Genomic DNA, 13,055 nt, shown 5'->3' with positions numbered 1-13,055 from the left:
CCCATATGAGGCTATTTGACAAATTCTGTTTGATGGTCATCACGAGCTCTGGAGTGCTAGAGATTCTACATAATTGCAGGTTGTCACTAGCCTACTGTTCTGAAGAAAAGTCTATGTTGCAGCAGTACAGGACACTGGTTAGGCCATTTCTGAAATACTGAACACAATTCTGGTCGCCCTGCTATAGGAAGGATGTTGTGTACCTTGAAAGGGTACAGAAAAGATTTACAAGGATGTTGCCAGGGTTTGGAGGGTTTGAACTATAGACAGAGGCTGAATAGGCTGGGGCTCTTTTCCCTGGAACGTCGGAGGCTGAGGGATGATTTCGTCAATGTTTACAAAATCACGAGGGGCATGGACAGGGTAAAGTCAAGGTCATTTTTCCCGGGGCAAGGGAATCGAAAAGAAAAGGGCATAGGTTTAAGGTGAGAGGGGAAAAATTTAAAAGAGGCCACTTTTTCAAGCAGAGGTTGGTGCATATATGGAATGAACTGCCAGAGAGTATCATGAAGACTGGTACAATTACAATATTTAAAAGGCATCTGGATGTGTATAAGTATAGGAAGGTTTTCAAGGTATATATGCTAAATGCTAGCGAATGGAATTAGATTAGTTTAGAATATCTGGTCAGTATTAACAAGTTGGACCAAGGGTTCTATTTCCCAACTGTACAACTCTGTCTCGAAACGTTAATTCTGTTTCATCTCTAGATCTGCTGAGTTTTGCCAGCAATTTCTGTTTTGTTTCATTTTATTTTTTCTGTACTCAAGGCTATTGTGGTAGGCCAACACTGGAAATATTCCTCTATTTATGTTGTGCCCCTAATGAACAAATGAGCTTCACCGGGAGTGTTAAAAGTGAGGTCTGCAGATGCTGGAGATCAGAGCTGAAAATGTGTTGCTGGAAAAGTGCAGCAGGTCAGGCAGCATCCAAGGAACAGGAAATTCGATGTTTCGGGCATAAGCCCTTCTTCAGGAATCCCTGAAGGGCTCATGCCCGAAACGCCGAATTTCCGGTTCCTTGGATGCTGCCTGACCTGCTGCGCTTTTCCAGCAACACATTTTCAGCTCTTCACCGGGAGTGTTGTCAAACACAAATTTGACACTAAGCCTCGTAAGACGACATTAGAGTATCTTACTAAACCCTGGGTCTAAAAGATAGGTTTTAAGACGTGCCCAAATCAGAGAGCGAGAGGGAGAGGTGAATGTCTGTCAACCCATGCCCAGGACTTGGGTGTCACTGGCTGGGTCACTATATATTACCCAATCCTAACTGTCCTGGAACTCCAGAGCCTTGCTCGGCCATCTCAGAGGGCAGTTATAAGCCTGCAGCCAGACTAGATAAGGATGGCAGATTTCCTTCCCTGAAGGCCATTCGGGTAACATTAGACTGGGTTAGCAATATCTGAGAGGATGGATTTCCAGAACCCAAGATCCAAAACAACTGATGATATGGACACCAATCAAGGAATGATGATGATCCGGGATGTGAAAGAGGGCAGGATTATGAGACAATGGAGGTCTACAAGTCTGGGTTCGTTTCCTGGGACTAACAGCCCTCCCTTGTTTCTAATAAAGCAATGAAAACAACAACAGACATCAAAACAGATCAGTATTTAAAAAAAAAGAGATTATGAATGTTACTAAGTAGCTCAGGATGGTTTGGGGTCAACACTGGGAATCTAGCATTTGGGATCTGGCTTTCAGGAAGCACAGCTTCATGGAAAACCTTTGGAAAAAGCCAGCCCTAGCATGAGGGGTCACATGGCCTCCAACTGTGCCAATGGTTCCTTGTGTAACTACAGACACACATTCCAATTTCTGAAAGAGATGTGGCCTCTCCTCTTAGTGATAGAAGACACCTTCTTCCTTACCTGTTAGAGCACTTACAAAACGCTGAAGTGCCAATAAGTCAAAATACACTGCTCCGTCGTACCCAGATTCAAGTTCTTTGAGAATGTAGCTCCTTTGAAGGAAAGAAAACACCAGAGAATTTTGACTACAGTTTCCCAGAAATCCATTTAACTGCCTGAATGCCATTTTGTTTACTTTATTCATTCATTCTTATGATGTGGGTGCCACAGATTAGGCAGGGTTGGATTTGTCCTACTTTTCATGTACATGACACACCTGGGCAATCTTTCACATTGTCAGATAGACAACAGTGTTCTGGAACAGCTTGGTTAGGGGATTAGCAAGTGCTGGAGCACAAGTTTGATGTTGTATTATTGGAATGTCATCAGGGCCCAGAACATCTGTAGCATCCAGCACTCCCCAGACAGTAAGGAAACTCCAAAAACCCTCAATGACTTGGCACTGCCTGGACAATGCTGCTCACTCGTGTACCACGTCATCCATCACTTTCAGTCATCCTGACTTGGAAACATATCGCCGCTCCTTCAGTGTCGTCGAGTCAAAATCCTGGAACTCACTCCCTAAGGGCGTTGGCGGGTCAACCCACAGTGCGTGGACTGCAGTGGTTCAAGAAGGCAGCTCACCACCATCTTCTCAAGGGCAATTCATTGATAAAAAAAAATGACAGGCCTTGATAGTGATAGTCAATTCCAGGAATGAAAAAAATAAAATTAATCTGACTCCCAAAATACCAATTTTGATGCAACTTGCTGCACTGCTTCCAAATAATTATCAGATAGAAATCAGCATACAATGCCATGCTATTTGGACCAATAGTCCATGTCATGTTGTAGTATTCCAAAAGCACTTCATTTTCCTAATTCTTTTTCACTCAAGCACCCATTGACCTTCCTCTTAATTGAATCTATACCATTCTATACTATTTGGAGATATGTCCAAATGCTCATCCGAATTTCTGTGGTTTTTGGGTTCAAATGGCAGCTGGTGAGATTTAAATTCTATAAAAACATGGAATTAAAAACTAATCTAATGGTGAACATGTTGGGTGTCTTGAAAGGCATTAAAGGTAGATAGTTTGCCAGGACCTGATGGGATCTATCCCAGAATACAGAGGAAGGGAAAGCAGTAAATTGTTGGGATCATGTATGAAATCCTTGTGTCCCTGTTAGTCACAGCAGAACACTAGAGAAGAACCAACATTGTTCCTTTGTTTAAGGACAACAGGAATAACCCAGGAAATTACAGGCCAGCAAGCCCAACAACAGTGGTAGGGAAATTATTGGAGAAGATTAATAGGGACAGGGTAAACTCACATTTGGAAAAATATGGAAAATTAGCAATGGACAGCATGGCTTTGTGCAGACGGAGGTCACATCTCACAAACGTGATCGAGTTTCTTTCAGCAAATAACAAAGATGATTGATGAGGACAGATCAGTGGATGGTGTCCACATGGACTTTAGCAAAGCCTTTGACAAGGTCCCTCATGGCCAGCAGATACATTAGATGAAGTCACATCCACAGGGAGCTGGAAAGACGGGTATAGGACTGGCTTGATCTTAGAAGACAGAGAGTAGAGGTAGAGGAGTGTTTTCCTGACTGGAGCTCTGTGACCACTGGTGGTCTGCAGGGATCAGTGCTGGGACCCCTGTTGTTTATAATAGTTTTTTTTTTACACAGTGGGTGGTAGGTGCTGCTAATGCCCTGCCAGAGGATGTGGTCAAAGCAGATACAGCTTAAATAGCAACATTTAAGCGGTAGATACATGAATAGGCAGGAAATAGAGGGATATGGACCATGTAAAGGTTTTCAGCTAAGAAAGGTATCGTGTATCAGTGTTGCCTTGGTGGGTCAAAGGGTCTGTTCCTGTGCTGTACTGTTTTTTGTTCACTTCTGATTATTATTTTTAAAAAAAGCATCCAGTTCACTTCCTTCTGCTGTTTTTACCTTGTCTGGCCTCCACGTGACTCCAGATGCATAGACTGATACTATACCACCCTCTGAAATGGCCTAACATATCACTCATTTCCAGGGTAAGTTAGGGATCAGCAGCAAATGCTGGCCTTGTCATTGACAATTATGAAGTGGGCAGTGTGCGCCGGTGGAAAAAACACAGGTCAGGCAGCATCTGAGGAGGAGGGTCTGATGAAGGGTCCTGCCGAAACATCGATGCTCTTGCGCCTCAGGTACTGCTGTACTTTTCCAGCACCAATCCTCCAGCATCTGCAATCCTCACGATCTCCACGATTATGAAGTAAAATTGTCTCAAGCACTGTCTGTGGTTGGTCAGTGATGGAACTTCCTGCAGATATTGATCTGCACGCTGGACCGGATGAAGTCGGGTTTGTCAAGGCGGTGTAGATTGGGGGCAACTGGACCCATTCACAGAAGGGTCATCAAACAGAGGGAACCGAGTCAAGGTAATTGTCAAAGGTAACATGAGGAAAACCCTTTTTTTAAAAAAAAAGCTTAGCAATTGTGTAGAACACCAACTGCACTCCTCGAATGTGCATGGTGGATGCAGATTCAGTAGTGACTTTTAAAATGGAATCAAATCATTAATTCAAGGGAACAACCTGCAAGGTCACAGGGAGAGGGTACACAAATGGGACAAGCTGAGATCCTCTTACAGAGCCAGTATCGACGCAGCAGGCTGAATGGCCTCTTTTTGCACTGTGATCACTTCTATGAGAGGACACTGTTGTGGAGTGTAAATGTTCTAATAGATTTTTCTTTTCTTTATCCTTTCAAAGGACATTGGCACCTCTGGCTTTGCTAGGATTGGTTAGCCATCCCCAATTTCTCCAGAAGGGGGCCATGAGCTGCCATCTTGAAGTGCTGCAGTCCCTTCGGCGTGGGTAAATCCACAATGCCAGCAGCGAGAGTCTTCCAGAATTTAGACCCCAGCAAGATGAAGGAATAATGGTATCGTTCCTAGTCAGGGTGGGGTGAGGCTTGGAAGGAATCTTGTAAAGTCATGATGCTCCAATATATCTGCTGCCCTTGTCATTCTTGGGCTTGGGAAGGACCATTGGTGATACATGCAAACACCTTCCAGATGGTATATACTGCCACCCGTGTGCCTGTGGTGACAGGGGTGAATGCTGAAGGTGGGAGACAGGGTGCCAATTAAGTGATTGAATCAGTTGGGCAAATGACCAGTTACTTTGCAGCAAATGTTACCTAATTTGAAATGGTGAAAGGCACCACAGTAATATTTCTGCCCTCATGTCAAACTCTGCTGGATGAGAAATGAACCTGCAATAGCAAAGCTCAGGTTTCACATTTAATTTCTGACAAAACACAAGAAAATATGATTATACGATGACTCTTCACTGTAAATCGGTGCACATAACAACAATAAATCAATCAATATTGCAAAATGGTGCCAAGCACTCAAGGTAGCAGGATGCACTTGGGGCTAAATTCCACAGACACTAATTCTACTGTGAAAGCCCCAGCCCAGCTGTTCAAATTCATGCTCCCCATTTTATCCAACTGCTGAGATTAAACTTCACTGAGCTCCCCAGCTGAAACAAGAGGCAAGGAATAGGAGTGCAGGCATTGCTGAACCACAAACCTGTCTGACACTCACCTGCAGGTCTGGTGTCCCAAGTACAGCAATGAGGCAGTCAGTAAATACAAGTACAGCTTCACCAAATGCTGGAGGGGCAACACAAGTACAAACACACTGAGAAGATGACCTGTGAAGCAGAAGTGTAGCAGAGCTCAGTACAAATGGAGGCGCAATGAATTTGTTGCCTTTAACGCAAAAGGAAAATGAGGGTGTTCAAAAAAAAACTCAACTGACAGCTCAGTCCCTGCGTACTCTGGCTCGGAGGTACAAAGTTAGAATCCCTTTAATGACTTGCAATTTCTGCCCTTAGACCCATGCAGCGGCACGGTGGCACAGTGGTTAGCACTGCTGCCTCACAGCACCTGAGACCCGGGTTCAATTCCTGACTCAGGCGACTGACTGTGTGGAGTTTGCACATTCTCCCCGTGTCTGCGTGGGTTTCCTCCGGGTGCTCCGGTTTCCTCCCACAGTCCAAAGATGTGCGGGTCAGGTGAATTGGCCATGCTAAATTGCCCGTAGTGTTAGGTAAGGGGTAAATGTAGGGGTGGGTTGCGCTTCGGCGGGTCGGTGTGGACTTGTTGGGCCGAAGGGCCTGTTTCCACACTGTAAGTAATCTAATCTAATCAGCCTTCCTTGCTCTTTACTGGAGCAACCCAAAATGAATCCTACTGTCCTCAGCTCATTGATGTGTATCTCATGGTTACACTACTTTTCCTGAAATTGCAAAGATCTCTGCTGTAACCATTCCCTACGTCCAATCTTTGCTTCTTTTGGGAAATCCCTTGGGATCAAAAATGACCTTCCTCCACTCCAGAATTGTGGATCCAGAGGTGACGAGTCTCATAAACCCCTGGGTGGATGTTGTGCTTGGGTTTTCACTCACTCCTTCTGTTGTCTAAGCTTGGCCTCTACCTGGGCCGAGGAGAAAGTGAGGTCTGCAGATGGTGGAGGTCAGGGTTGAGAGTGCGTTGCTTGGAAAGTACAGCAGGTCAAGGGCTTATGCCTGAAACGTCGATTCTCCTGCTCCTTGGATGCTGCCTGACGTGCTATGCTTTCCCAGCACCAAACTCTCGACTCCACCTGGGCCTGTTGGAGACCCTCAGAATGACCGACACCCTTTTTTTAGGGTGGGTTTCAGTGGGGGGAGAAGAGAGCTGCTTCTTTGGTTCAGGCAGATTCGAGCTAGAGATTCCCATGAATGAATGGGGAATTTGCAATGATCTTTCAGGGAGGCTTTGAGGACAACCTCAACCTGACAACCTGATGAACAGTTCATTTCTGGAATCTTGTGTCAAACACATGGACAACATGAGCTGCCCAATGCAGCCGATTGACCACATCCAGTGCCTCAATGCTGAGCATACTGGCCGGAGAGGGGACACTGATAACCTGCCAGTGGATTTGCAGGTTTTGGCAGATGCATTGCTGGTGATACTTCTGCCACACATGGTCCACGTCTCTGTGGCACACCAGAGAGCTGGGAACCTGCAGTTCTGTTGTCCATATCCATGGTGGCTGATTTAAAATCGTTGTCAGCAAAACACCTAAGTTCCTCGGATGGCCAAAGGCTGTAAGGGCACACTGAAGTTGATGGTGCATTTTGCCATTGATGCCTGCCTTCCCTGAAAGGACACTCGCAAGGTATGGGGAATTGTCCAGCAGCTCACTGTGGATCTTGACAGGTGGTGGAACAGGGGCTGACGAGTAGAGGACCATTGTCTTCTGGATGTATAGTCTGAGGTCCATTTTCTGTGTACGAACACATCAATAACTGCTCAGAGCTTGGACTCTGAACACACACACACACACACACACACCCCACCTCCCCCATGAGGCAAAATTTCCACAGGCAACCATGTTTCAGGAGTACACTCCTTAATCCTTCAAGTTTGAAAAGGTCAAAGGTCTGTGTGAGGTCAAAGGGTACTGCTGTTGCTGCTCCACACTGATCTTGGACCAGGCTTGCTGCGAAAATAAAGTCTACTGTGCCTCTTGATTGACAAAATCCTCTTAGAAGAAGATGGGGAAGAGGAAAAGAAACGAGGGGAGGCAATGGACTAGTGGTTTTGTTTGTATATTGCAGCTTGACAAGGAAGGTTGGGGCTATCTTGGTTCTGGACTTCAGCGATGTAGGTTTTATCATCTCCCTCTTGCCCTGGAGAAGAGTTTCACGGATATGCGGAGAGGTGTTGCAGCGAGAAAGATAGAGGAGGAATACAAAACAGAAATTGCTGGAAAAACTCAGCAGGTCGGGCAGCAGTCTGTGGAACTGTCTGTGGAGACAGTTTTGGTGCAATGACCCAGCCTGTCGACTCCAGTTCGCACAAGTATTGGGACGGTGTTGAATTTTTAGGAGGATTACGTCTTAGATGCTTTCATGCGGCTGGTGGGGAATGTGTGTTCTTATTCATTATCGCTGGCCAGACCAACATCTATTGCCCAGACCAACATCTATTGCCCAGACGGCAGTTAAGAGTTGACCACATTGCTATTGCTCTGGAGCCACATGTAGGCCAGACCATGGAAGGGTCACAGTTTTCTTTAGTGGACTAATGATTAGGTATTAGCGTACCAAAAGTCATAGAGATACACAGTGCGGAAACAGATCCTTCAGTCCAACTCATCCATGCTGACCAGATAGCCGAAATTAATCTAGTCCCATTTGCCAGCACTTGACTCATATCCCTCTAAACCCTTCCTATTCATATATCCAACTAGATGCCTTTTAAATGTTGTAATTGTTCTAGCCTCCATCACTTCCTATAGCAGTTCATTCCATACACGTATCCCCCTCTGGGTGAAAAGGTTGCCCGTCAGGTACTTATTAAACCTTTCCCCTCTCACTGTAAACCTATGCTCTCTAGTTTGGACTCCCCACCCTAGGGAAAAGACCTTGGCTATTCACCCTATCCATGCCCCTCATGATGTGAACCTCCTCTGCACCCCCTCCAGTGCCATCACATCCATCCTATAGTGCAGTGACTAGAACTGCACACAGTACTCCAGCTGTGGCCCAACCAAAATCCTGTACAGCTCCAATGTAACTTTCCTGCTGTTATAAACTCTGCCATGACTGCGTCCCATGCGCCTCCTTAACCACGTTATTAACCTGTCCTGCCACCTTTAGCAATCTATGGACAAACTCCCTCAGAGCTTCCTAGTATCCTGCCATTCACGGTGTACTCCTTTGTCGTGTTACTTCTTCCAAAGTGCGTCACTTTATGCTTTCAGGGTCAAATCCAGCGTCTCCGTGTGAAGATGACTTACTTTTTTCAGATTTTCCCCATTAGTTTCCCTACCACTGAAGCGAGATTCACCAGTCTGTAATTCTGTTTTATCCCAACTATACGTCTTTAAATCTTGAAATCTGCCACCCTTACCCAGTCAGGCCTACATGTGACTCCAGAACCTCAGCAACGTAGTTTACTCTGAAATGGCCTAGTTCAAGGGCAGAAAAGGAATTCTGGCCTGCCCAGGGGACACTCATGTCACATACAGGAATAAAGAAGAATGAGCTCCTAGTGTAGGGAGTAACATATTGGCCAAGATAAAGGGTTGATTAGCTAACAGGAAACAGGCAGTTGGGATAAATGGGTCTTTTACAGGCCAGCAAGCTGTATCCAGGGGATAGGTCACAGAGACCAGCAATGGGACCTCAACAATTTACAATCCACATCAACAATTTGGCTGATGATACTGAACATGCGGTCGTCAAATTTACCCATGACAGCAAGATAGATAATAAAGTAGCAAAGTGGACATAAGGAGTCTGCAGAAAGATGTAGATACGTTAAGTTATTGGGCAAATGTTTGGAGTTTTTTTCTTGTGGGTTGTGGGGGCTGTCAAGCCAGCATTATTGCCTGTTCTTAATTGATGTCAACTGCTGCAGCCTTTTCGCTTGTGGCACATCCACAATGTAGGTGGAGAGGGAATTCCAGGATTTTGACCCTGGAACAGTGATGGTAACAAGTCAGGATGGTAAGTGGCTTGAAGGGGAACTTGCAGATGGTGCTGTTCTCATCTATGTGCTGCCCTTGTCCTTTGGGACAGAAATGGTCATGGGTGGGCTGTCTGAGGATCTTTCGTGAATTTCTGCAATACATCTTGTAAATAATACATACTGCTGCTACTGAGTGTTGGTGGTGGAAGGAATGGGTGCTTGTGCCAACCAAGCAGGCGGTTTTGTGCTGGATGACGTCAAGCTTCGAGTGTTGTTGGAGCTGCACTCATCCAGGCAAATAGGGAGTATTCCATCACAATCCTGACTTGTGCCTTGTAGATGGAGGCTTTGCAGAGTCAGGAGGTGAATTACCTGTTGCTATATTACTGACCTCTGATCTGCTCTCGTAGCCACTGTGTTTATGTGACGAGTCCAGTCCAGGTTCTTGTCAATGGTAACTTCAAGAATATTGACAGTGGGGGACTCAGTGATAGTAACACCATTTAACGTCAAGGGACAGTGGTTAGACAGTCTCTTATTGGCAGTGGTCTTTGCCCAGCTTTTGTCTTGTGTGAAGTTTTCTTGCCACCTGCTAGCCCAACTCTGGATGTTGTTCAGAACTTGTTCTTTAAGAACACAAACTGCGTCAACATCAGAGGAGTCACAAACGGTGTTGAACGTTGTGTAATCGTTAGCGAACATCTCACTTCTGACTTCATAATGGAGGCTGGTCAATGTTGAAGCAGCTGAAGATGTTTGGGCCAAGGGCATTATATATGAACTCTGAGTTTGGACTGATGGGGTGGAGCCTGGACTGAGTGTCTGCAGGAGCATGACTGTGGGCGAGAAAACAGAGGGGTTGATGCTGGTGGGAGATGGTGAGTGATTGAACATCAGAGAGTGTCCAGCCAGTGATGGTGTCCCTACATCTGGACCGGGAAGCCTAGATTCAAGTCCCACCTGGTCCAGAGACGCGTAATAACATTTTGAACAGGATGATCAGAAAATATCCATCTGGAATTGAAGGGGCTCTAGTGGTGCAGTGGTACTGCCGATACCTCTGGACCAGGAGGACCAGGCTCAAGACCATCTGCTCCAAAGATACCTGTGAACGGGTTGCTGTCCTACCACCTGGTTGAAAATATAGGTGACTCCAGTCCCAGATCCTACACGGTCAAGTCTTAAGCTAAACAGGTCACTCAGTTTTTTCACGTCTTCCCCAAACAGACTTGCAACAATTCAGGAACACTATTTGTACAGCAACCTGTGTGAAAATGAGTGCCAGGGTTAACAGTAATGTCCATATCAGTGATGATACCCACTCTAAATCTCAATAACTGAAAATTATACTTTGCAAGACAGGACAGATTGTAGAAAGCCTTACCCAAATAGTATGCATTCCACAAAACGTACTTATATTTGATGTGCATTTCCTCATTCCTGGCTCGGATCTGTTCAGCAAAGTGACCAACGTCCCATTTGTAAAGCAGGTCCAGCAGCATGACACTGGGCACCCGCAGAGCCACATTCGCCAGGGTTTCTACAAAAGGCATCTTGGCCAATTTACCGTAACCTGTTACTTGATTGCTGGGCTAGCACGGGTAGCTATCACACTGGGAGGTCTTGTGAGCACTGAGCAGGCAACTCAAAGCCTGTAATCCCCAGTGCTGTCTGTACCACCAGATAATGTGTACTCACCGGCCACCCCACCCACCTTGCCACCTCTGCCCTGTAAATGCGTGACACTCTCTGCCGAGTTTTGTTCTGAAAAAATCCCACATTCATAACTCAGTCTTGCTTTGCATTCTCTCTCTCTCCGTCCTAAGTTCCCATTCTCTCTCTCTGTCTCTCTCCTCACTCAGTTCCCACTGTCTCTCTCTCTCCCCTCACTCAGTTCCCACTGTCTCTCTTTCTCTCCCCTCACTCAGTTCCCACTGTCTCTCTCTCTCTCCCCTCACTCAGTTCCCACTGTCTCTCTCTCTCTCCCCTCACTCAGTTCCCACTGTCTCTCTCTCTCTCCCCTCACTCAGTTCCCACTGTCTCTCTCTCTCTCCCCTCACTCAGTTCCCACTGTCTCTCTCTCTCTCCCCTCACTCAGTTCCCACTGTCTCTCTCTCTCTCCCCTCACTCAGTTCCCACTGTCTCTCTCTCTCTCCCCTCACTCAGTTCCCACTGTCTCTCTCTCTCTCCCCTCACTCAGTTCCCACTGTCTCTCTCTCTCTCCCCTCACTCAGTTCCCACTGTCTCTCTCTCTCTCCCCTCACTCAGTTCCCACTGTCTCTCTCTCTCTCCCCTCACTCAGTTCCCACTGTCTCTCTCTCTCTCCCCTCACTCAGTTCCCACTGTCTCTCTCTCTCTCCCCTCACTCAGTTCCCACTGTCTCTCTCTCTGTGTCCTCACTCAGTTCCCACTGTCTCTCTCTCTCTCTCCCCTCACTCAGTTCCCACTGTCTCTCTCTCTCTCCCCTCACTCAGTTCCCACTGTCTCTCTCTCTGTGTCCTCACTCAGTTCCCACTGTCTCTCTCTCTGTGTCCTCACTCAGTTCCCACTGTCTCTCTCTCTCTCCCCTCACTCAGTTCCCACTGTCTCTCTCTCTCTCCCCTCACTCAGTTCCCACTGTCTCTCTCTCTCTCCCCTCACTCAGTTCCCACTGTCTCTCTCTCTCTCCCCTCACTCAGTTCCCACTGTCTCTCTCTCTCTCCCCTCACTCAGTTCCCACTGTCTCTCTCTCTCTCCCCTCACTCAGTTCCCACTGTCTCTCTCTCTCTCCCCTCACTCAGTTCCCACTGTCTCTCTCTCTCTCCCCTCACTCAGTTCCCACTGTCTCTCTCTCTCCCCTCACTCAGTTCCCACTGTCTCTCTCTCTCTCCCCTCACTCAGTTCCCACTGTCTCTCTCTCTCCCCTCACTCAGTTCCCACTGTCTCTCTCTCTCCCCTCACTCAGTTCCCACTGTCTCTCTCTCTCTCCTCACTCACGTCCCACTGTCTCTCTCTCCCCTCACTCAGTTCCCACTGTCTCTCTCTGTGTCCTCACTCAGTTCCCACTGTCTCTCTCTCTCTTCCCTCCCCTTCACTCACTCTTTCTCTCTCCCTTCACTCACACTCCCTCACCTCACTCCTCGTTCCCTCTTTTTCCCTTTTTCCCTCTTTCTCTCTCTCTCTCTCTCTCTCTTCACTTTCTTTGCTTCTGTTGTGTGTCTCTCCCCCCCCCCCACTCACTCACTCACTCACTCACTCACTCACTCACTCACTCACTCACTCTCCCAGGCCGCTCACTTCCTCCATTTTTCCTGAGCTCTATCCAGGAAGTGCCCGCCTGACCCTGACCCCGCCCCCAGCCGCTGCTGATTGGCTGCTGCTGCCGCCACGAGACGGCCGGAGGGATCCAAAGGGGAGGCACTTTGGGCTGAGGGGCGTGGCCGGGCTGGTGGGGCGGGGCTTGGGCTTGGGCTTGGGGGTGGAGTCTAGTTAAAGATCACACAACACCAGGCTATAGTCCAGCAGGTTTAATTGGAAGCACTACCTTTAGGAGCAACTGAACCTTTATCATGTAATTAGTGGGGCAGGATCATAAGACGCAGAATTTATGGCAAAGATCACAGTGTCATGCAACTCAAACAATATAGTGAACAAACCTAGATTGCTGTTAAATCTTTCATCTTTT

The 13,055-nt window shown here is 47.0% G+C and overlaps 1 protein-coding gene across 3 annotated transcripts in view; it reads right to left on the bottom strand.

Annotated features, from left to right (window-relative positions):
• LOC132824033 (RING finger protein 145-like) overlaps positions 1-11,334 on the bottom strand; it is a 45,505-nt gene extending 34,171 nt beyond the window's left edge. Inside the window, exons 1-3 of one of the 3 annotated variants that reach the window (XM_060838327.1) lie at positions 10,776-11,334; positions 5,469-5,577; positions 1,874-1,965 (exon numbers count right to left, since the gene is read on the bottom strand). In XM_060838327.1, coding sequence (XP_060694310.1) covers positions 1,874-1,965; positions 5,469-5,577; positions 10,776-10,944 — 370 coding nt within the window. In that variant the 5' untranslated portion in view covers positions 10,945-11,334. The remainder of the gene's footprint in view (positions 1-1,873; positions 1,966-5,468; positions 5,578-10,775) is intronic. The other 2 variants (XM_060838380.1, XM_060838466.1) reach the window with 2 other exon arrangements.
• Between the last annotated feature and the right edge of the window lie 1,721 nt (positions 11,335-13,055).

This window comes from Hemiscyllium ocellatum, chromosome 1 (assembly GCF_020745735.1).
Source record: "Hemiscyllium ocellatum isolate sHemOce1 chromosome 1, sHemOce1.pat.X.cur, whole genome shotgun sequence".
Taxonomy (NCBI): domain Eukaryota; kingdom Metazoa; phylum Chordata; class Chondrichthyes; order Orectolobiformes; family Hemiscylliidae; genus Hemiscyllium; species Hemiscyllium ocellatum.
This window is presented reverse-complemented; position numbering and strand designations above follow the sequence as displayed.